This window comes from Antechinus flavipes, chromosome 4 (genome assembly GCF_016432865.1).
Source record: "Antechinus flavipes isolate AdamAnt ecotype Samford, QLD, Australia chromosome 4, AdamAnt_v2, whole genome shotgun sequence".
Lineage (NCBI taxonomy): Eukaryota > Metazoa > Chordata > Mammalia > Dasyuromorphia > Dasyuridae > Antechinus > Antechinus flavipes.
The window spans coordinates 33,565,053-33,589,441 of record NC_067401.1 but is presented as its reverse complement, the minus strand read 5'-3'; the positions used below and the strand labels follow the sequence as shown (position 1 = coordinate 33,589,441).

The window sequence follows — 24,389 nt, the reverse complement described above, 5'->3', positions numbered from 1 at the left end:
GGGAGATGATAAAACAAGGAATGGGAAATATGAGTGGTTGAATAAGCAGTCATCTTTTCCCATTTATTAAGCTTACCAATCTCCTCATTCATTCCTTGTTTGTCCTTCTAAAAGAACCATGACATCATCAGGAAGGGGATGTCATGGCTTGTGAGTGAATTGGATTAAGTGAGGGAGGGCTGGGCAAGGTCACCAGCCTCCCTCTCTGCTCCAGAGTCTTCTGGGTCACATATAAACTAAGAGGACCAGAGATGGCCCAAGGTGCAGGGGAGAACTTGGTCTTATTAAGTAATATTTCTCCCAGGTGTCAGTGTGTCTGAGGCAACACCCATTCAGTGATTAAGGGTAGGTAAGAAATAAAGAAAAGAGCCCTCAAAGCAAAATTCATTGTATGGCACTCATTGCAATTTGAAAATAGTGTGTTTGAGTTTTGTTCTAGTCTAGGGTTATATACCATAATATTCTGTGTGATTAGACTCCTTTTGGATATATGTTCTTTCAAGGTCTGTTTTAATATCTTAGTCTCTCAGATAACTTGGGCTTTTAACCAGTCCTGCATCCAGTGACCAATGCCTTCCTCTAAATTTGTTCCTTATGTACTTAGAGCCTATTATTCATATCCCAAATGACCTCCAATAAGTTAACTGCAATTTCTGTTCTTTCTTTTATTTCCTTCTGTAGTAATGTGACTAGATCTTTTGGTGGAGTTCCAGTTTCAGACCCAGTTATCACCTAAGCCCAGTTATCACCTAAGCTAATAATGCCTGGATTAGACAGCTCCCAATCTGGTCACCAAAGAGCCCTTGTCTCTCAGAGGTCCACAGGTTATCACCGGGATTGACTTATTATTAGGGTGCTGACCTTGTCACAATCATGGCTCATCTCTGTTCTTTCAGACTAAGCCCTTACCTCCCATGTTTCTTCCTCCTTGACCAGTTTCCAATCCTTAAGGAGATTCTAGTCACATATATATAATTTACCCAAATTTTATTTCCTGGAGATTATTCCAGTACTGTCTAGAGAATGAGACTATGTTTAGATTATCTATTGGGAGGTGAATTCATTGATAAAGCATTGATTAAATGTTCTGTGTGTAGAACATTGGGCTAGATTTTAAGAGGAGCTGCAAGCGAAATTTTAAAAAATAATAAATAACAATCTAATTTCATTTAATAGCTTTCAGTATAGATCATCTGTCAAGTTTAAGGACTGGACTAGGGATGACCTCTGGGGCCATGCTGAGTTTTTAATGCCTATGGAATGAGAATTTTTCCCCAACACTTCTGAGTTCTAGTTCTTTCTCTTTTTCAATTGTTTCCTATTTATCCAGTCTATCCCTTGCTTTTTATATATTTGTTTGCATGTTATCTCTCCCATGAGATTGTAAGCAGGGACTGACTTTTGCCTTTTTTGTTTGTTTGTTTGTTTGTTTCTTCATTGCCTAACAGTGACTGGCATTGTGTTTAATAAATGTTTATTTAGTGAATTATTTAATAAAGATGTTCAAAAGGTATCTGGAGATATAGGACTAGAACTCAAGAGAGAGAGGAGGACTGAATGTAGAAAGTTAGAAGTTAGATGCTGTTAGAGTTCTGTGACTTATTGGGTCTATCTATAACCTTGTTTTCACCTCCCTGCTTCTCACGGTTTTATGAGGTGATATTGCTCTAAGATCCTCCTTCCATAGGATTTTACATATGAATTTATATTCTAAATAGCAATTTAGTCCTTCACTGCTCCATCTCTCCATTTGCAAAGAAATCAGCTATTTGTTTAGTGGTACCTTGGCAGCCATGTTGAGGTGATTGATTTACATCAATTAAACTGAATAACTGATAAATATTCTTTATCTGTTTCCCATTTTTCAGCATTAATAGCTTATTTATAAACTAGGCTAGAGTTACCTGTTTTACTTGCATGCAATATCTTCACATCTTCTTTCTTGTAATTTGGTATTGATTTTGATCTTTATCTTAATAAGTCAATGGTCTCATTACACAAGACAGCTCAGTCTGAAATAACTCCTGCTTTAGTCAGTCAAAATGCATTTATTATGGACTTACTTTGTGCCAAACATCGTGCTGGGACCACAGAAAAGAAAGGAACCCCATGTCGGGGAGCTGATATTCTATCAAAAGCAACAGGTATACAGAGAAATGAATACAAAGAATTTCTTATATGAGTAGTGGGGCTGAGAAGCTAAAGGAATCAGAGAAAACTTTGCATAGAAGGTGGCACTTGAACTGAGTTTTGAATTAGAGAGTCTAAAAAGTATAAGTGAATCAGAAGTGAGTGGGAAATGAAATATTGATCATAAGCAGCAGCAAGAAGGATCTTTCCCTCCTTGTAGAATTTATGAAAGGAAGGCACATTCACTAAACCTGGAAAAGTAATCTGGGCCATAAAAGATCTTAAATACCAATAAAAGAGTTTCTATTTAATCCTGGAAATGCTGTGGTCAGTAACCAATTGTTTCTTATCTGTCATAGATAGTCAATTCCAATTTTCTGTTTGGTTCTCACCTCCCTATTTGCAAATTGTCGAAAATATTTAAGTGGTTTTGAGCCTCCTGAGTAGTTTTACAAGAGCCTTTGGCTTTTTCCATTTCTCCATTAGATGTGGAAGGGAAACTGAAATAGAAAGGAGTTAAGTGACTTGCTCAGAATTACATAGTGTCGGAGGCAGGATAGGAATTCAGTTCATTTTTTAGTCCTTTTTAGTTAGTTTTTAGTAGATTTTCCCTACCTCTTCCTTTACTTCCTTCAGATCTCATACCCTTTTAAACTATCCGAAGGCATGCTGAAGTCTATTGCAAGCAACACCAACTCCTTTATTTGCCTTTGCAAGGAGAAGCTGAGTCATCTTATTTTGCTGAAATTTGCTTTCATGTCATATCCTCATTCATTGTGAGAATGTCAAGATTAGTATGATTCAGCTCCTCCAGGGCTATGTCAACTCAAAGGGCACCAATCTGGGGTTTCAGCAACCAACATTTAACATTGATAGTCTTCAACACTTGGCTTTCTCTGCCATCATCACTTTGGGAACAAATCTTCTCCACCCTATCCCCACCCTACTCCTGATTCCAGGACTAAAGAGATGGGGGGGGGGGGGAAGGGGGGGAATGTATTCATTTCTTTATGTGATTTTGGTTTTGTTTTATTTTGATTCATGAATTGTCATGGCCAACAAATTCATCACCAAGTAGAGCCCAGGCTACTGCTGCTAAACTTCTCCATCTCTCCCTGGGCAAGGCTTAGGAAACGGAATGGCTAGTATTAAGACCATACCCTTTCATCTGTAGTTCCCCAACAAAAACTCCGCTATAGGGAAGGAGGGCTCCTCACTGACCTACACAGCATCTTTGCTCAGGTCCCCTCCTATCCCTAAAATCAGATTATTTATGTAAAATGGAGTTCCTTCTCTTCTCTTCCCATTTCAAATTTCAGCTTCAGCTCCAAATCTGGTTACTCCAGACCCTTCCTTATTAAAAGTTTCTATATTGCTTACAATTTTTACAACAAAATTTAACTATTTTAAATACACACATATATACATACATAGATAAATATGTGTGTATGTATGTATATACACTGCCTTCTCTAGTTAGATTTTTAAAATCCATGTTCCATCTTTAAAGCAGTAAGCTGCTGGTGACTTCCAAGCTCCCTTCTAGTTGTAAACCTTTAAGGCTATGAGCTTTTCTAGTCCAGCTTTAGCAAAATAATCTTGCTAATGGACTTTTTGCTTTTTTTTCCTCTGATCTCCAACCTTACTGTGTGAGGTATTGTGGTAATCCAAGGGAACACAAAACTCCCTTCTAGTTCCATCTTTTTTTTTCCCCCAGAGTCCTTCTTGCTTCATCTCCCCAACATGGCAGGTCCTTCCTGCAGCTGCTCTATTTCTTCCAGGTCCTACACACCTCTTGAAGTCACTCTCATCCTTTTCCCTGTTCTAGACAGCTAGATAGCACCATGGATGAGTGCTTGATAAATGTAGGAGACCCGAGTTCAAAACTGCTCTGACATTTACTACCTGTGTGAGTCGGGGGAAGTCATTTAACTTCTCAAACTAAGTTTTCTCATTTGTAAAATGGAAATAGTAATAGCCCCTACTGCACAGAGTTGTGAGGATAAAATAAGATAACTTGTGTAACATGAAAACCTTCAAGTGCTACATAAACGCTATTATTATTTTTCCAAGACACAGATCAGGTGCTTCCTCTCTGTAGCCACCTCTGATTCTCCCATATGAAAACAATCTCTCTCTCCTCTAATTTCTCAGGCTTCTTGGCTTGGACCAGTCTTTTACAGTTATCTCACTCTCCCTTGTGTTATAGCTCTCTCTGGCCAGCTATCATCCTACATCTCTCCTTCCTTTGTCAGCCAAATTCCTCAGAAAAGCTGTCTTCATTGCCTTGTCTTCAGTCCCTCTCCTTTTACTCTTTTCTAAACCCTCAGTGATCTGGCTTTTAACTTCATCCTTCAACTGAAATGTTTTCTCCAAATTTACCAGTGATCTCTCATCATCTTTTTTTAGATTTCATCCTTCTTTGAGTTTTCTACAGCATTTGAGCAACCTTCTCCTCCCAGATGCTCTCTCTGGGTTATCACAACACTGCTGCCTTTTGGTCTTCCTCCCACCTGTCTCATTGCTCCTTCTCAATCTTCTGGGTTGGATCTTCACCCAAGTCATGGCCACTCCTTGTGGATATCACTTAAGTCACAGAGGTCCTCAAACTTTTTAAATAGGGGGCCAGTTCACTGTCCCTCAGCTATAGTAAAAACAAAAACTTTGCTTTGTGGGCCTTTAAATAAAGAAACTTCATAGCCCTGGGTTAGGGGGATAAACGTCCTCAGTTTTTGCTGCATCTGGCCCGTGGGCCATAGTTTGAGGATCCCTGAGTCTTATGACATTGTCTTTGCTCTTTTTTTCTCTACATTTTTTTCTAATTAAAGCCTTTTATTTTCAAAATATATGCATGAATAATTTTTCAACATTAACCCTTGCAAACCTTGTGTTCCAAATTTTTTCTTCCCTTCCCCTCTTCCCTCCTCTAGATGGCAAGTTATCCAGCATATCTACATACTTTTTCATCATCTTCCTTGCTGCACTTTTGCTTTCTGGACTTCGCCTCAATGCTTCAGCTGCCAGGGGAAAAGAAACAGAAACAGAAGAGAAAAAGACAGAGACAGACAGACAGCCACTGAGCTCCAGCCTCATAGCACTAACTTACTAACTGCCTTTTGGACATTTCAAACTTCATGGCTGATAAAGATGCCCATCAGCATGTCTAATACACAACTCATTATCTTTCGATATCCACTCATCTTCTGAACTTCCTTAAAACCCTGAAGAACACCGTTATTTTTCTGGTCATCCAGATTTGAGACCCCATATACCCAATCATTTTCCAAGTCTTGTGATTTCTGCATTTACAAATTTCTCACATATCTCCTCTTTCCTTCTCTCCTTTTTTCTCCAGACGCTTTCATTACCTCTTCCTTGAACTATAATAATAGTCTCCTAATTGGGCTCTCTGCTTCTAGTCTCTCCTCCCTCCGATCCATCATCCACACAACCAACAAAGGGATTTTTGTGATGTATAGCTCTGATTGTGTCACCTAAAATTTACCCTCCTTCACATATTCCAATGGTTCCCTCTTTCCTCTAGGAAACTCTTTAAACTTAGCCCTACTCAACCTTTGAAACTTTCCACACCTTCCTCTATGTACACTGTGGTCCAGCCACACGGGTACTAACTGCTGTTAACGTAGTATGACATCCCTATGCCTTTGTTCTGACCCCCTCTCCTGGCCCTTCCTCCTCAGGTCTACCTCCTGTCTCCTTCCAGACTCCACTGGGCCATCTTTGGCCTGAGGCACTTCCTGGGCCCCTCTGCAGTCAGGCTTTCCCCTTGAAGCTCATCTGATATCTGCTTTACATGTTTTTATATACCCATATACATATATTTTATGCCCTCTTCTCTGAGCTGGTTGAGTTTTGGGTCTGTTTGGCTTTTTTTATCTCCAGTATCCGGTTTTTTATATACATATATTTTGTGCCCTCTACTGTAATTCATCTGTAAGCTGATTGAGTTTTGGGTCTGTTTTGCTGTATCTCTAGTATCTGGGATACAGTAGGCTTTTAAAACATGCTGGCTTGCTTTGTTATTTGTGAATGTGTCTATCTCCCACCTCTGTTATATTGCTTAATATCTTGAGAACAGCACTTGTCTTATCTGACATTTCAGTAGCTCATTTCATTATATTAACGAGAGAGTCACTGGATATATAGCCAAGAGATTCCTGGGTTTGAATCACAGCGCCAACTCCACCTGTCCACAAATCACTCCTTCGAGCCTCAGGATGTTCTCCCATTAAATGAAGATGAAATGCTATTTGACCTCCCTACTCTCTGAGATTGTTGAGATGAAAATGCTTTTTAAAATCTTATATTTGAGGCACAAGGAGGACTTGAGTTCAAATCCATCCTCAGACACTTGATTTATGACACCGTCATTTAACCCCATTGCCTCTCAACAACAATAAATCTTATACTTGTCAAGTAGGTATTGCCTGTTTTTAAAAACAAAATTATATTATAAACTTTGTACGTATGTATGTACTTTTATTTACTTGATTAGAGTTTCCTCCATCAAATGTTTGCCCTTCAAAGCCAACTACTATTTATTTCCCTTTTGTCCTCAGTACAAAGATATCATTAGATCATTGACCATAATCAGTTTGTTCATTGTCATTTGACAGAGCTGGGTTTCTAACTTCATTGCCCTGCATAGAGTCTTCATCCAGAGTACTTACCTAAGAAACATTTCTTGAGTCTTAGTGAACTCTCTAGCCGCCTGAGGTGTTATTGAGAGAAAGAACTCTTTGGGATGATTATATCCTACCATAGTGTGGTTGGGATGGACATCTTAGGAGTCCAACATCTCCACTCTCTAGATCAGAGCAATGAAGAGACCTGCCCACAGTAACCAGGCTTTGAATCCAAGTTTCCTAACATGGACCAATTTTCTTAATACTGAATGATCACTTTATAACTGACCTAACTAATTCAGGAGCATTGAAGATACTGGAATTCAGTCATAAAAACAGGCCGGAACAATCCATTGCACAAAGTGGGCACTAAATGTTTGTTTAATTGAACTGAATCCAGAGAATAAATGAGAATATCAGAGGTGAACCTAATAAGAGCTCATTGTAAAAGGATGTCTGGATGTTCCCCTCACCATTAAATAACCATATATTTCATTTGATGTCACATTTTTATAGTTGTAGAGAAATCTACTTGCCTAATAAGCTGGCATTTGGGGGGTGTTTTTTTTTTTTTCAAAGCAACTTTAACTGCATAAAATGTTTATAGAGAAGCTTTAGTTTAATTGTTATGTTAATCACAATTGAACTAACCTTAACTCTTTGGAGTTATATTTGCTTCAGGGTTTATAGCACAAAGGAATTACTGAGAGAGTTTGTGGAAAGAACTTTCCTTAATAAGCCCCTGGGGAGGGCAGCCATCCTTGCTGTGTGCTCCTGCTGGCTTGGATACTCTACTATCTGATGACAAAATAGCTGCTCAGCGAGAGATGATATTTGACCCTAAAGCTATCAAAATGCAAGTGAATAAATAAAGTTATATTCTTATAAAGTGTACCTGGGCACCATCTAGTGGCAGTTCTAATGCTAACCTTAGTTGGGAGTGCATTAAAAACATTTCCAGAATTTCAGGAAAATCAATTCCAAGCGTTTTTAAAGTTTTAAAGACATTGAGAATTTGGGACATTTTCCTTACTGATAACATCCTCTTTGTGATCTTATTTAATCTGTTAATGCTTGGGTTCTAATGGTGGTGGTGATAATAATTGTAGCAACATCTAAGGGTACTTAATATAGTTTTAATTTAGGAATAAAATGGGTGCTTAGGAGACGATTGCTATTTCTCTATAATGTGCTTTTTGTTGTTGTTTTGGTAGGGTTGGGGGCTAGCCATTTTTAATCCAGTCCAACTATGACCCCACTTGTTTTCTTAGCATTGGAGCGATTTGCCATTTCTTCTCCAGCTCATTTACAGATGGGGAAATTGAGGCAACGGGGCTAAGTGACCTGGCCAGGGTCACTCAGCTAGAAAGTGTCTGAGGCTGGATTTGAACTCAGGAAGCTGAGTCTCCATGACTTCAGACTCGGCACTCTATAGCACGGTGTAGTTAATTTGATATCTATTTCCCTCTGTGGCTCTGGCTTAAATTCAGGTCTGCAGGTGATCAATAACAAGCAGGTATTAAGTACTTTTTAATGTGATAGAAAGGTGCCGTTTCCAAGTGCTGCAGAAAGAAAGACCATCCCTATCCTCCAGCTTACTTTCTAGTAGATGAAGAGGGGGAATGAAAGTTGAAATGGGGAAAGAGAGGAAGAAACAAGTCCAGGGCAGTGAAGGCAGCCTGGCAAGGAATGAGATGTGGGTGTCGGGGATGGCCGGGAATAGAGGTTCTGGAAGGGCCGTCCAGTCAGAGGAAGAGGCCATGGGGTGGGCTGGCATCTGTTTCCAGGATAGTTGCTGGGTCATTGTAGAGGACATCCAGAGGGCAGCCCTGTGCATACAGCATATCTGTGTATTATATTTACATATGTCCTATAGATACTGATTCCCCAGGAGCTCCTCCTAGGTTTGGAGACTATTAGAGCTGGAAAGAACTTAACTGTCATCCGATCCCCCACCATCCCTCCCTCTCCAGCTGCGAACAAGGAAGCTGAGCCCAGAGAGGGGAAGTGATCCGATATTGGTCCGATCGCTAATTAATGGCAGAGTTGGAACCGGAACCCCTATTTAACTCCAAGTCTTGTGTGTGTGAAGTGGAGTGTCTTGTTCCCTCATTTGAAGAACTGGCTCTTGCATTTTCCCCCTAATATCTGGGTCATGGAAGCAGCCTGGTGTACACAATGCAATGGTTCTCGGACTTTGTGGGCTTAGGCCATTTGGACATTTATCAAGGACAATTATCAAAGACCTCAAAGAGCTTCTGTTTATATGAGCAACATCTATTAATGTATTAGAAAGTCAAACATCTTATTATTATGAAAATAGTTTTGACCTCCTGGACCCCCTAAAAGGGCTTTGGGGACCCCCAGGGATCCCTGGACCAAATTTGGAGAGTCACTGGTGTAGCAGATAGATGGAGAACTGGTCTGGGAGCCACTAAGAACTGCATTCCCATCCTACCTCTGTCACACACTGACTCTGGCTCTGGACAAGTCACAGCCTGACTGTGTGCACTAGCTCACATGCTCTAAACCGCCCACCTGCATTGATGGAGGGAGTTCTCTATATCAATGGAATCACAGGGCTAGTCTTTCTTCCCATCTGGGTAATAGATTTCAAGATGCTCAAGTTATCAATTCTTTATTGCTCCTATTTTAAGACCACTTATCGTCTGATAGAAGGAAATATAGAAAGTGAATCAAGTTTATTTCATTATTCTCATTCGCTATGTTTCCTTTGAAGAGAGGAGTTTTTTTAAGTTCCTATTTTTGAGTTGGTTACCAAGTAAGGAAGCTGAATAACTATCACCTCACCTCAAAAGCCTGAATTATCATAAATTCATGGCATAAACACAATAGTGAAGATGTGTTTGTAGTGCTGACATTTAAGTAGCTAGAACAGCATTTATTAGAAGCCTTTTTGGATGGGGAGAGAAGGAAAGTGGCAAGAAAAAGTTATAAAGGAATTCTGATCTTAATTAAGGAAACAGAACAGTATGTGGGGAGAAATGACATTTGCAAATGAATATAAATAGGTAGCTAATGATTTTGATTACCTAGAGGTGGACTGACTATATCAGTGGATGAAAATCTTGATTCTAATTTCTTAGTTGACATTCTCACCATCTCTGTTTACTCTTATTCTAAATTAGATCCTGTAACCTGAGGCTCAGGAAGAGCTGAAAGGAGGTTTGAGGTTCCCTACTTTTAATCTAAAATGATTAATTACCACTGATATCCCTGAAAGAGAGGTACGGACCAGACAGCAAGGGAGTTTATAGGGGAGTCTCGACAGAGGTTCATGCTGTGAGGAGGATGTGGCAACCCCAAGTTCTCCTATGAGTGTGTGTGTGTGGGTGCATGTGGACTGTGTAGCAATTTGTATGTGTATGTAGGAGTACATGTCAATGTGGGAGGGGTATGGGTGATTGAAAGTTATGGGGTTTTTCCTAGATATTTCTTCACATGGGCGTACTTCTTTATTAGTATGGGGCTTGGTACGTACATCTGTAGGTAAGAACTTATATCTGTTTGGTGTGGAATGAGTGTAGGAATAAGAGGAGTATTCCAGAGCAATGGCTCTGCAGTGGAAGGACCTGTGTTCAAAAATCCTTCTGCCATTCCCTGTGTAGCCAGAAGCAAATCACTAATATCATTAATATCCCTTCCATTCCCCTTCCCCTTCCCTTTCCCATTTTTCTTCCCTTCCCCTTCCCTTCCTTCTCTTTTTTCTTCTCTTTTTTCTTTTTTCTTTTCTTTTTTTTCCTTCCTTTCTTTTTTTTTGAGGCAATCAGTGACAAATGACTTGTACAGGGTCACACAGCTAGTAAATGTCTGAGGTCAGATTTGCACTCTGGTCCTCCTGTAGAACGGGTAGTTTATCCACTTTGCCACCTCACTGTCCCCAGTGATTTCTGGAATAAATTTCCAAGCTAACTTTAATTCCTGTAACCTTCCTTTCCAGAAGTCGTTTAACTTCTCCACTATGGTTTCTTTACTTGAGAGAATTTATTCTTTCTCTCGTGACTTCTCCCTTCTGTTTTAGGAATAGGAATTCCCTATCTTCCAAATGATTGGTCACCTTCCTCTTCTGTCTTATTTACACTCTACTGACTTTGCTCCCTAATTTTGTGTGACGAGAAAGAGCAACCACTGATTCTCAAAGGATGTTCTGAGTCAATTGAAATATAAATTCATTTCAACAGATTTTTAAATTTGACTTTGTTAGTTTCATACAGTTTGTGCATATATTTTACATTTGTTTATTTAATGTGTTTATATTTATGCACTTATTTTTAAGCATATTATACTCTGTGCTAGGCAAGATGCTTGCCACTAGAAATGCAAAGATGGAAATCAAACAATTCCTGCCTCAGGGAGCTTACTAAGGAGAGACACCAGGAATAGAGATAACTAAATAATATGCAAACAAATACAATTTGGGCAGATGGGGCACAGCAAGGGTAAGCGAAGGATCAGGAAAGATTCAATGTTCTTGATTCTGAGTAAGTTTTGAAGGGAGCTAAGGGACCGAAGAAGCAGAGGTTGAGGATAGAGAGCATTCCACACATGAGGGATGGCCTATGCAGAGGCTTGGAGACCAGTGTCCTGAATGGTCTATAGCAAGTAGGCTTGTATGTTTGATACTCCGTATGTGCGAGGAACTGTGATATGTAATCTTCCCGGGGCCAAATTGTAAAGAATTTTAAGTAACAGATGCCACAGTGGACAGAATATTGACCTTATAATCAAGAAGATTATGTTCCATAACTCCTAGCTTCACTGTCCCCATCCAATGGGGATAATAATAAGTACCCACCTCCCGAGGCTGTTGTAAGGATCAAATGAAATAATATATGTGAAAACACTTTGTAAATACCTGCTTTGTTGTTGTTGTTATATTTTTTATTACTGATCACAGACATTTGTTTTGGCCTGGAAGGATAGAGAACCATGGAAGTTTTATCAGCAAGGAAGTAATAGAGTCAGATGTTGCTTCAGCTGTATTAATTGGGTGATTGTGGAGGATGGATTGGAAAGGAGAGAGCAAAACAAGGGAGACTGATCAGGAAGCAGAAGCGATAGTCTAGACAAGAGCTGCATGATGCCAGGATTTGGGAAGAAGAGAGATGTTGTGATGGTGAATCAATAATACTTAGCAACTGGATATAAAGGGCAGTGAGAGCCAAGGATTCCAGCTACTTTGCAAACCTGAATGATTAGAATAATATTCTAATAAGGTTAGAATAATTCTTATCCTGGGGTCCATGGAGAGAATTCAAATTGTTCATGAATTTGAATGGGAAAAATTTCTATCTATATTTGCACTAACATCTAACTAATAATTAGCATTTTCTTCAAAAATGAATTTTAAAAATATATATTCTAACAAGGGGCTCAGGCTGGTACCAAAGTATTTCATATCATCAAGGAAAGAAAAAAACAAAATCCTGGTTTTCACAAAAGAAATAATGGTTAAGAGGAGGGGCAAGTTTTTTGATGAGCAAGATAATGAATTCTCTTTGGGGTATGTTGAGTCTGACATGCCTGAAAGATATCCCGGCCGAACTGTCCAACAGAGAGTTGGAGACAGGGACTGTAGCGCAGGCGAGAGGGACCAGCCAAGAGCTAGTTCCTGGTATCCCTGGGTAGGACAAGATGAGAGAAATAGTCATATATGAAAGAAAAGGCATCCATTACAGCTAACGCTTCCTTTTTCTTTGACATCTTTACTGCAGGTTTGAAAAAGGACGCATCTACACATTTATTGGAGAAGTCGTCGTTTCTATGAACCCATATAAATCCTTGAACATCTATGGAAGAGACACAATTGAACAATATAAAGGACGTGAGCTCTATGAAAGGCCGCCTCATCTCTTTGCCATTGCTGACGCTGCTTACAAAGCAATGAAGAGGCGATCAAAAGACACTTGTATTGTGATATCAGGTACACTGGGGAAGAGGGCTTGCCTCTCGTATTTCTTTGTGTTTATCCCATACATGTTTACACAAGTACAATCCGTGTCGGTTCCATTTTATTTTATGGTTTTTAATACCATATTATTATACACTAAGAGGTCTTAACTTAAGGTCTGTGACAATTTTGATATTTATTTCAGTTTCCTTTATAATTCTATGTATTTTGTCTGATACATTAAAAACATTCTGAGAAGGGTCTGTGAGCTTCATCAGAAGGGATCCATGATATACCCAAAAGGTAAAGAAGTCTTATTTCACAAAAACATTTATATCTACATACTTATAATTTCTATTGATGATATCTACTGTTTTGTTATTTGTAGATCATAGCCATTCATTCTCTCTCTCCTCCCTTTCTATCTCCCTTCCTCCCTACTATTCTCCCTCTCTCTCTTCCCCCTCTCTCTTTTTCTCTGTCATTTTGGTTTTCTTTGAGATTGAGAAACAACCACCATACACACATTTCCATATATAGACATATATACATATGTGTGTATAAATAACATCTGTAACAAATTAAACAGAATAAGGAAACAAAACTGAGAAAAAATGAGGAGATGTACATCTATCCATCCCTTTATTAGTGAAGTGGGGGACTATGGGTATGGAATGCCATCAAGTTTAGTTAATGGATTGATTTTACTGAACTATTCTTTATTTGTTTTGTGTTTTTGCTTCTCACTGGATGGAAGACTAGAGTAAGGGTATGTCAGAAAATAAATGAAATGTAGAAAGAGAGCACCAATAAAACTTTTTTAAAAAATATAAGAACCATATATAGAAGAATTGGTTAAATCTGAATGTTTCCAATTGGAAGGCTGTCAATAAATATATAAATTATTATCCAGGCACAAAATTTATTTTGTGGTTTATTGATTATTTTCCTGCCATCTCAATAACTTTCTATTAAGGAGATGGACCTGGACGAAGGAAAATATTACTGTATAAACTAAGTAAACCCAAAACATTTTTAATAGTCATATTTGTTGTCATTCAGTAATGGCTGCCTACTTTTAGCTGATGCTTGTCTAGACATATGCTTGCTTCTCTGGAATAATAAAGAAAGTCCAGCACTAATCCTTTTCTGTGTGTTCTCACTTCTGTGGCATCTCACTCATATGAAGTTGCCATATTTTTGATTAACCAATTTGGGACCAGAAAGGCAGTGAAGTAAGATGGAAGAAGTTTTTGCCTTCTTCATAAACCTCCAGATTGAGCCACATGGCTGTTGCCACTGGGGAAATACACAGTTTCAAAGAAAAGCTTAAACTTTTCCCATTTGTCATTTTCAGTCATGCCTGATTCTTCCTGACCCTATTTTGGATTTTCTTGGCAGAGATACTGACATGGTTTGCCTTTTCCTTCTCCTGCTTATTTTACAGATGGGGAAACTGAGGCAAACAGGGTTAAATGATTTGAGCATTATCTCCCCACTAGTAAGTGTCTGAAGTCAGATTTGAACTCAGGTAGATGAATCTTCCTGACTCTAGATCTGGTATTCTGTGCCACCCTCTTTCCCCCATTACTATAGTCCTAAGAAGAGCTTTGATTACAGGGAAGGAACACCAGAGAATCCTGGTCTTTGAAGTTCTTTGTTCCCATATAAATACATTTTGTTGTTATGTCACATATATTTTCAAATATATTCCTTGTCTCTCACTTTAGCCTAATAGACCATCTCTATTGTAAATTGTAAAGTAAAGTAAAGTAAAGATTTACTTTAAAGAGGGAAGTTTATATATAAAAAATATAGTTCAACAAAGTCAATGAACCTATCAGCTGCATCTGACCCAGTTGCATCTGGGAACCCACGTCACTCTACTTCCTTTCTCCCAGAGTTCACTCCCAAGCTCAGTTTTCATTTCCATCCCTTTCTACCTGCCTTTCTACCAGAAACCTGAAGCATTTCTGGGGATGTTCCCTTAATCTTCAGGTCCCTCTATTTCCTCAGCCCTCTGTCTATTTCTTCACTCCAAGATACTCAAAGAGACCATCATGCACAGACACATACATACATCCTTTACCCCATCCCTTCCCATTTCCTTTATATTGTCACCACCTCTCTGGCCCACCTTTAACTTTTTGCTTTCTCTGGGCTACATTCCACATGTTCAAATCTCCCCCATCTTTTTTTTTTTTTTTTTGAATTCTTATTTGACACTTCCATCCTTTCAAGCTATCATCTTAGATCTACCTGTTCTTTTACATACAAACTCCTAGAAAAAGCTTTCTGTTCCACTTTTTTTTCTCTTTTCAACTTCTCAACCTATAACTTTTTTACCTCATTACTCAATTGAAATATTCTGTCTGAAGTCATGTTCTTTTAATTGTCAAATCTCGTGCTCTTTTCTTAATCTTTATACTCCTTGACTTCTCCGCATTTAATGCCACTTACTACCCTTTCTTCCTGGAAGCCTGTTCTCTCTGGATCTTCCTGTCATTTCTTTCTCTTGGGTCTCTTATTAAACTGTCCACTTCTCAGTTTCCTTTGCTGTATTGTCATTTCTACCATTCCTCCTAATGAGACATGTTCCCCAAGGCCCTGTCCTTAGTCCTTTTCTCCACATATACTTTCTCATATAGTGACATCAAATTCCATGGATTTAACTATCATATCTATGGAAATGACTCTCACCTCTACATATCCAGCCCCAACCTCTCTCCTGAGATCTCAGATCCCATGTAGCCAACTGCTTATTAGATATTCCCAACAGGATATTTTATAGATACCTCCAAGGCAACATAGTCAAAACAAAACTCATCTCCACATATTCTTCTTTTTCAAAAAATTTCTGTTACTGAGGTAGACTCAACAAGATTTGGTGACTGATTAGATAATGTGGGGTAAAAAAGAATGACTAGTGGAGGATGATTCCTTGTCTGCAAATCTGATGATTGGAAAGATAATGGTGACCTTGATAGTAAAGAAGAAATAAAGTTACCAAATCTTGTTGACTCTACCTCCATAATATTTTTTTCAAAATCTATTCTCATATCTCTATTTACATTAAGATCTTAGTTCAGACTCTTATCACATCTCACTTGTTTGAGTGCAGTACTCTCCCGGTGTATCTGTCTATCTCAAGTTTTTCCCCTAACCCATCTTCCCCCAGGTACCAAGGTAATTTTCCTAAAGCACAGTTCTGATCTTGTCACTAACTTCCCTGCTAAATTCCACTGACTCTGCCTTACTTTAGTATCCAGTACAAGTTCCTCTGTCTGGTAGAAAGCATGTTACAGACTGACTTGAGACTTCATTTCTTATCACATACTATTCTCCTTAAACACTCTGAATCAACTAAACTAGCCTTCCTGCTGTTTCAGCCTTTGAACCAGCACCCACCTCACGTAAAATCATTAAGCTTCTTCAAAACTCAGCTCAAGTGATAATTCCTATATTAGGCCCCTTCTAGCCCCCAGTTACTAGTTTCTTTTCTCCTCAAATTATCTTGCATTCATTCTATCTATATGCTATATATAATCTTGTCTTGAGCCCAGAAACCATTTCATTTCTATCTTTGTATCTGTAGCATCTGGCAAAATACTAAATGAATAGCACAGTGGTTCTCAGACTTTTGTTTTCAGTATCTTTATCCTATTAAAAATTATTGAGGATCTCTCCAAAGCGGTTTTGTTTATCCGGGTTATATTTATAAACATCTACCATATTGGAAATAAAAACTATTTTTGAATTTGTAGACCCTCTAAAAGGATTTCAGAGATCCCCAGGATTCTCTAGACCATACTTTGAGAACCACTAGAATAACAGGTGGTTAATAAATGCTTATTGACTGATCAATTGATTAGGTTGGTTCTATGCCCATCATCTCTAACTTTTGCAATGAAGGGGACAGAGATTAATTTTCTTACCTCTTCTCCTGAATCTAAGTTTGGTCATTATCATTACATGGTGTGTTTTTTTTTTTTAATTTCAGCTTTTTATTCTTTCCATTTACATTATTGTCATTGTGTATATTACTTTTCTGATGCTCCTTGCTTCACTCACAATCAACCCATTTTAATCCCCCGCCCCTCTGAGTTCTTCTTCACTTAAGTCTTTTCTTACAGCACATTAATAATCTATATTATATTGATATGTAAACATTTGTTCATTCATTCCTCAATTTCTAGCTTTCCATTTTGTTTTCCACTTTTTGATTTCACAAAAAATAATGCTTCAATATTTTGGTCTATATAGATCCCTTCTTTCAGTCCTTGATCTCTTTGTGACATATGCTTAGAAAATATATTTGTAATACAAGAGTATTGACATTTCAGTCATTTCTTTTAAGCCTAATTCCAAATTGCTTTTCAGAATAGGTAGACAGATTCACAGTTACACCAATAGTATGTTAGTTTGCCTGTCATTTCACATCCCCTTTAATAATAAAGCTGATTTTTTGAGTATGAGGTAAAATCTCAGAGTTATTTTAATTTGCATTTGTCTAATTATGAGCAATTTGAAGCAATCTCCCATGATTATTGATATTTTGTCATTTTAGAACTGTTTGTTCATATCCTCTGACCATATATTGGGAAATGATTCTTAATTATATATACTTGTTTATCAGAAATATTAGATATATCTACATAGAGAGAAAAATATTAGATGCAAAGCCTGTACTTTCTTAAAGCAAAGTGATTAAACTAAAAACTAAAAAGGAATTCCTTTTCTCAGGACCCAACATTCTTTATTTGTGAACCATTTGTGAATTACCCTATTCCAGCTTAAGGTTTTGATGTGATAAGTTTAATAAATCTGTAGCATATCACAATTTGTGTCCAGATAAAAGCCCCAGGGAAATCTATCTAAGCCCAGGTCATTTTCTAGGATACTTGTGTCATGTAAGTCCTTAAAATGGATTGTCCCAACAAAACCTGGAAGTCTGACTACCTTAATGGGACTTGCCCATCATGTCATTTTTATCCTACTCTATTTCTTCCTCTCTTCTCCTAACTTTTGATTTTCTAACTTTCATCTATCATGTAAAAAATAATAAAAATCATCAATTTCATATATGTGATGAGAGGAGTCAAGAAATGGTCATATTGAGGTAAGGTTATACAAGTATGGATTTTTCTGTTAAACTAAGATTTTCCCCAGCAACTTACTGATGTCTTTCTACTTCTCCTGCCTTCATTGTGTCCAAGGTTTCCTTTCCTTTATATTCATAGTCTCAGATAGGAAACCCTTCTTACTCCAGGATTTACCATTAGAAATTTTCAGGAATTATAGCAGTGGAGTTAATTCCCTTTTCTTGTGAATGGATAGGTTTTCCCTTGTTGGGAGATAAGCTAAAAATGGGGAGTTATTGGCCTTCCCTTGTAGGAAGTGGAGACATACTGGTTAGCAACGTATGAATATATGCCATAAGGCTTCCCTGACAAACAGTATCTCGCAATAATGTCATCAATACATTATAATAGTGTTGGAGATGATTAGAATCTTTGGTATGAAGATTTGCTGAGCTTTTTCAGGTCACCTTTGGTGTCCATCTTTCTCCCAACTCTTACTTGTGGCTCCAAGAAGTTTCAGCCTGCACAGTGGCTCCATCCTGGCAAAAATGTTTAGGCTAAAAGGGTAAATCAAGTCAAGGATAACCAACAAGCCCCAGACTTCTTGCTGAGGTAGGGAGATGTCTACTCGACCATGTGAAGACTTCCTCTGGCAGGACGGGCAAATGAGAACAGTGTGTCCAGTGGCCGTGAAGGTGGCTAGAACAGGTTTCTGTAGTGTGCTTAGGATTGGTTAGCCAGCAAAAACGCCAAGGTCATCCCCTGAATCCTGGGGATTCCCCACTCATCTTGACTTCTGTCCTGCCACTGGAAAAGGGAGGCTGATGACTTTGTGCAACTCTGCCTTGCTTAAAAATAATTCATGTGTCACTCATCAACTGTGATATCTTTGATCCTCTTGGGAAATGAAGGATGAACCGCAATATTATAACTAACTCTTACCATAAAGTCGCACTATTCCAGTGTAATATTGCTTAACTGGTCATTGTTTTATAATATGGTTTCTATGACTTGTTTCCCATCACATCATTTCCTCTGACAATGTGTTTTTGGTTATACCACCATCAAGCAGGGGATGCCTGTGGTCTGAAGCTATATGGTACTAAAAAGGGAGGTCTCCATTTACTAGAGGCTTTGTACACAGATGTAATTAAAGAATTGAGAATATATATATACGCATACATATGTACATATGTTGAAAAGAGAAGCTTTGAATCAAAAGTAGGCAAAAGTAGGCATTTTGTATTTGGAACAGTTGTTCCTTTGGGTACAGTATAACACTCTGGGATTCCTATATTCATAGGATACCTATGAATCTTCTACAAACTGAAAATTGCTTTTAATAGTAATAACATTATATATCGATGGAGCATTTCATGCTTTTAAAAGTGGTTTCACATCTGTTATCTCATTTGGTTGTCAAGACAACCATGGAAAGAAGGTAGGGCAGTTATTATTATCCTGATTTTGAGGAAACTAAAGCTTAGAAAGAATGTGTCATCTCCTTCAAGGTCAGACAAACAGCTGGGTGAGGTCAGTGTGCCCAAATCAGGTCCCACATCTTCAGATTCCTAATTCAGTATTTTTTTAATTACACACTCCTAGTTATAACTCCCTAACATCTCAACTCTTTCTTTCCTGAAACTACTGAATGTTATTCTTCCCCTTTATTATCTAAAAGAATCATATTGTCTCCCTCTTCTTTTTTTCCCTCCCTTCTTCCTCCCTTCCTCTTTTCTACCTTCCCTTCTTCCTTCCTTCCTTCCCTTCCTCCTTCCTTCTTTCCCTCCCTCCCTCCCTTCTGTTTAAAATTCTCTTTTAAGTTAGTGATCTTAACAGTGAATGACTTTTCAATCCTTAAAATGTTTCTATTCCACCTGATTGGCAGTCAGAGTTAACCATCTTTCAAACTAAAAAGCTTATTTCAGACCTTTTGTTGTTTTGAACCAAAAAAACTTATAAATCTTAATTTTGTATTTTTTATAATGACTTATTCTTTCCAAAACTATAGGAAATCAAACATTATATCAAAGGAATAAAATATTTCAAAGCCCACCTAAGTATGAGTGAGAAAGGCAGTCATCTTAAGTGATCAATGATAATGTTAGAGTGTTTTTTAAAATATATATTATAATATTTTAGTTACTGCTTTGAGCTTGAATGATGATGTATTGTATAATTCATGTTTATGGGTTTATTTTAGGTGAAAGTGGTGCTGGGAAAACTGAAGCCAGTAAATATATAATGCAGTATATTGCCGCCATCACGAATCCCAGCCAGAGAGCAGAGGTTGAAAGGTAAGGGTATATTCAGTACATTAGTATCAAGCACACATGGTCTTTCACTTTTCAAGCAATCATACACCTATATTTTTTGGTCTAACCTTATATCTTTAAATTTTGTTCAGACATTCAATAATTATCTGTTGACAACCAAGCCACTTCAGTCTTATTGGGTGGTATCTTCTATTACTATGTTCAAATCTTTGGTCTATTATTTAACTGTGGATTCTGAATCAAGTTTCCAAACTTCTCTGCATTTCTGTTTTCCTCATCTACAAAGTGGGTATTTAAAGCTTAAACAACTTTCCTGAAATCTCTAAGACAGAATTATGTCAGAGGCAAAGCAATCCAGATGTACCGACTCTTTCTATTCATCCCACTACACTGCCAACTTGTAATGCACTTCTCAAAACTTAGCATGGCTGGTCCTGAGATGACAGACATACAGTTTATTGCTGGAAAGGTCCTCAAAGCTTTTACGGCTTGGAAGGAGCTGATGGAGTCTGAGATGTGTTAACATAGGCTTTGAGACCCCAGGCTCTTTTCTGTGCCTTTTGGACATCACTCAGAAGAGTTCATTGGAAGAAAGCTACTCATTTTGGGGGTAAATAAACAGGATGAAAATTTCTACTTAAGCTTTCCTTTCCAATTAGCTATCTCGGGAGGCTATAGACATTCCTACATGCTGCTAATACTCAGAATGTTTTTAGAAAATTCCCTGTAGAGATTTTTAGAATATTCTTTTGAATATCCCCAGCTGTAGCAAATCTTTGCCCTTTGAGGAGGGATTTTATTTAGGGGAGTAAAATTAACATAAATTTGGAAGTCAGTGCATTTAATTAGCAATTAATTAATAATCAATCAATTAATTAATAACCAGACATACACAGAGTTCGATCTGAATAGCACACCATATCACTTCTTTTCTAGGCTATTATTCTCAGCGGATAGAATGCTAAACCAGAAATTGGGAAGTTTCATCTTCCTGAATTCAACTCTGGCCTTAGGCACCTAATAGCTGTGTGATCCTGGACAAGTCACTTTATCCTGTTTGCTTCAAATTCCTCATCTGGGAGATTAACTGGAGAAGGAATTGACAAACCACTCCCATATCTGCCCAAAAAAAACCCAAATGGGGTCACAAAGAGTCGGACACAGCGGAAAAGACTGAACAAACAGACTTTTTTAAGAGGCAGTGTCTAGGTTTGGCTTTTTTAATAAACACATATCTAAGCTATCTCTATGTCTTTTCATTCCTGCGTGCTAAAGGGTGAAGAATATGTTACTGAAATCCAATTGTGTACTGGAGGCCTTTGGAAATGCTAAAACCAACCGTAATGACAACTCCAGCAGGTTTGGAAAGTATATGGATATCAACTTTGATTTCAAAGGGGATCCCATAGGAGGACACATAAATAATTACTTACTAGAGAAGGTAAAAATGTACCAAATTTCTGACAGCAATGTTATTTCAAATTCATGTTTAATCTCCACTAATGTCATTTTCCTAACATAATATGTTTCTTTTACTGCTTAAAAGTAGTTTCTTATACTATCTTCTTTCCTTCCTTTCCTTCCCGCTAGTTAATGCTTTCCTTCATGGCAGAAGACTCTTTTCTCTCCTGCATTTTAAAAATTAGCTTTTTTATTGTATAATATCAAGTTTGAAGATGCTGACATGTTACAGAGATAAATATTCTCTTTTCCACTTATTCTTCATGCTTTCAGACTTGTGACCTGCATTTTGGGTAAGGTGCAAGTGATCACATTGAGAGGTTATATACAAAAATGTCATAATCTTTCTAATGATTGCAAACCACCATTTCCCATGTTTTTATTTAATACTTTTGGAACCTTATTATTTTCTTTGCCTGCTTTCCATTTACTCACTATTGTTTGCTGTAGACTTATTGAAAAAGAAATCTTAGTCCTGACATTGTTTTGTATTTAATAAAAATTGCAAATATGTTTTATCCTACTCCATCCATGTGACTGTAAGGCCAAATTTTCAAAAGACTGTGCATGTCCTCCCTTTGGGGAAAATTGTTAGCCAGAGTAACTAAGTCAGTCATGATTACCAGGAAAAAAAGATATCATTCAGCCCGAAAATCATATACTCTAATACCCTGATTTTATAGATCAAATAACACTTTATAGACCTATCTGACTGCATTGAATTATGCTGTGAAATAAAAGTGACAAGGAATAGGAAGGTAAGGTCCTAGCATTCCTGATGTCTTCTTTCAGATTGGGGTGGAAAATGATCCCCCAGCACATTCCCTTAGAAGTTTCCTGCTTCACTCCATAGTAGCATAATCGCCATTTTGTCTAGATTGAATCTCTGCCAGATGGGGCACAGCTGCATTATCAGAATCCCTTGAGAAGGACATAAAAGGCTGAGTATTATCATCGTATTTTCCAAAGGGTTTCCTAGCTTCTCCAATTGGCCTTATATATGCAATAAAAATAGAAAATCCTTCTGAAGAAACATTTGTTTAAAGCCATATTCTGGTCATCACTTCTTTAGAAAATTATGTTTTCATTTTGATCCACTCAGATCATTTGTAGATAATAGCTTGATTCTAGGCCAGCGACTTGAAATGTTACTTGAAATACAGGGTGTGGGGATGGGCATGTGGTAGTATTACCTTTGAGCCGTGCCTGGATAAGATCTCTTTCCACTTAAGGCCTGTAAGTGCCCTTCTTATCCCATTTCCTAAGATAATCTTAAGACTTTGGTTAAGGAACACAGTAGTTTTGCATCCCCTAAAGTTTAGGGTCCTCTGCCTTAAGTAGTGAGAAATTGATCAGATTACTACTTATCCTAAGGAAGGATCAAATCTCAAATGGATAATTCACAAGAAAGCCTTGTGGGTATTTGACAGTAACACAAATAGGATTTTCAGAGCAATGTTGTTTTCTTTTTTTTTTCATCCTCTGTCCTACTAGAAGTTGACACTCAGAAAATAACCATTTTGACATTTCTGAGAATATGTGTGTTTTTCTTAGTCTCGAGTGATTGTGCAGCAGCCCGGAGAAAGAAGCTTTCATTCCTTCTACCAGGTTAGTTTTTCCTTGTTGAACAAATAGGTAATTGTTTATTTTGTTATGTAAGAAAAAAATATGTTCTTTCCTGCTTCCCCAGAACTGAGGGGGTAACCTTGTGAGTATTTAACCAGAGGCATTGCTCCACATGGATAAACATTCCATATCTCATTGCCATGAGCAGTACAACCAATATAATTTAAAGACTTGAAGGGTAAAACCAATGATTTTCATTATAATATAAAATAAAGGGCTTACAGATTTTGTTTCCTGGAAACTCAAGAATTTTATTATTAGAGAATTTATAAAACAAACAATTTAGCATATTTAAATTTGTAATTCATAAAATGACTAGTTACTGCTATTGGGAGAGACAGCAGTCACAGTAATTGAAGCATCTAGAAACAGCGATTAAATTAGTAAAACTCTAGTAGTTCTATAGATGTATATGATCTGTCTATATAAAAATATCTTTCTTTAAATAAAGTACCATTATGTACATCTTATCATTAAAAAAATATTTTTTAAAGTACCTGGTATAGTGCCTGGCACTGTGCTAAGTGTTAAGGATACAAAAAAAGGCCAAAAGTAAAATAACAAAATAAAAGCCAGCCCCTGCCCTCAAGGTGTATACATTCTAATGAGGGAGATATATAAGATATATATGAGGTAGATGAAGAAAGTCTGAAAGGAGAAAGTATGAACTAGTTGAGAAGGCCTGGGAAAGAGCATAAAATGTAAGTTCTTTGTAGAAAAAACAATATAATTTTTTTCTTTCCAAGAATAACAACAACAATAATAACATTTATATAGCAGTTACTATATGCCCGGCATTGTACAGGTATTATCTCATTTGATCCTTGCAATAACCCTGGCAGGTAGGTACTGTATCATCCCCATTTTGCAGATAAGGAAACTGAGGCAGACAAATGTAAAGTGACTAGCCCAAGGTCACACAGCTAAGAAGTATCTGCGTTCAAACTTGAATGTGGATCTCCCTGACTCTAGGCCTTGAGCCTTAATCCACTGTGACACCTGCCAGCCCTAATAACAACAGCAGCAGCGATAGCTGAAAGTTACATGGTACTTAGATCTATTTGCTTGAGATGGACATTTTGTATTTCATATACATTTTCATATACATTCACACAGATATATAAGTATATATCTGTGTGAATGTATATGGAAGTATGTATGGATATATATATATATGTATATGTATAGATATAGATAAAATTAGCTCTTTTGTAATTTTTTTGTTACTTAATAATATTTTTAATTACATGTAAAGATA

The 24,389-nt window shown here is 37.6% G+C and overlaps 1 protein-coding gene across 3 annotated transcripts in view; it reads left to right on the top strand.

The window, feature by feature from the left end:
* MYO1D (myosin ID) overlaps positions 1–24,389 on the top strand; it is a 396,161-nt gene that overhangs the window by 110,221 nt on the left and 261,551 nt on the right. For all 3 annotated transcript variants that reach the window (XM_051992392.1, XM_051992391.1, XM_051992390.1), the window contains exons 2-5: positions 12,512–12,720; positions 19,972–20,065; positions 21,320–21,485; positions 23,060–23,113. In XM_051992392.1, the coding sequence (XP_051848352.1) occupies positions 12,512–12,720; positions 19,972–20,065; positions 21,320–21,485; positions 23,060–23,113 (523 nt within the window). The remainder of the gene's footprint in view (positions 1–12,511; positions 12,721–19,971; positions 20,066–21,319; positions 21,486–23,059; positions 23,114–24,389) is intronic.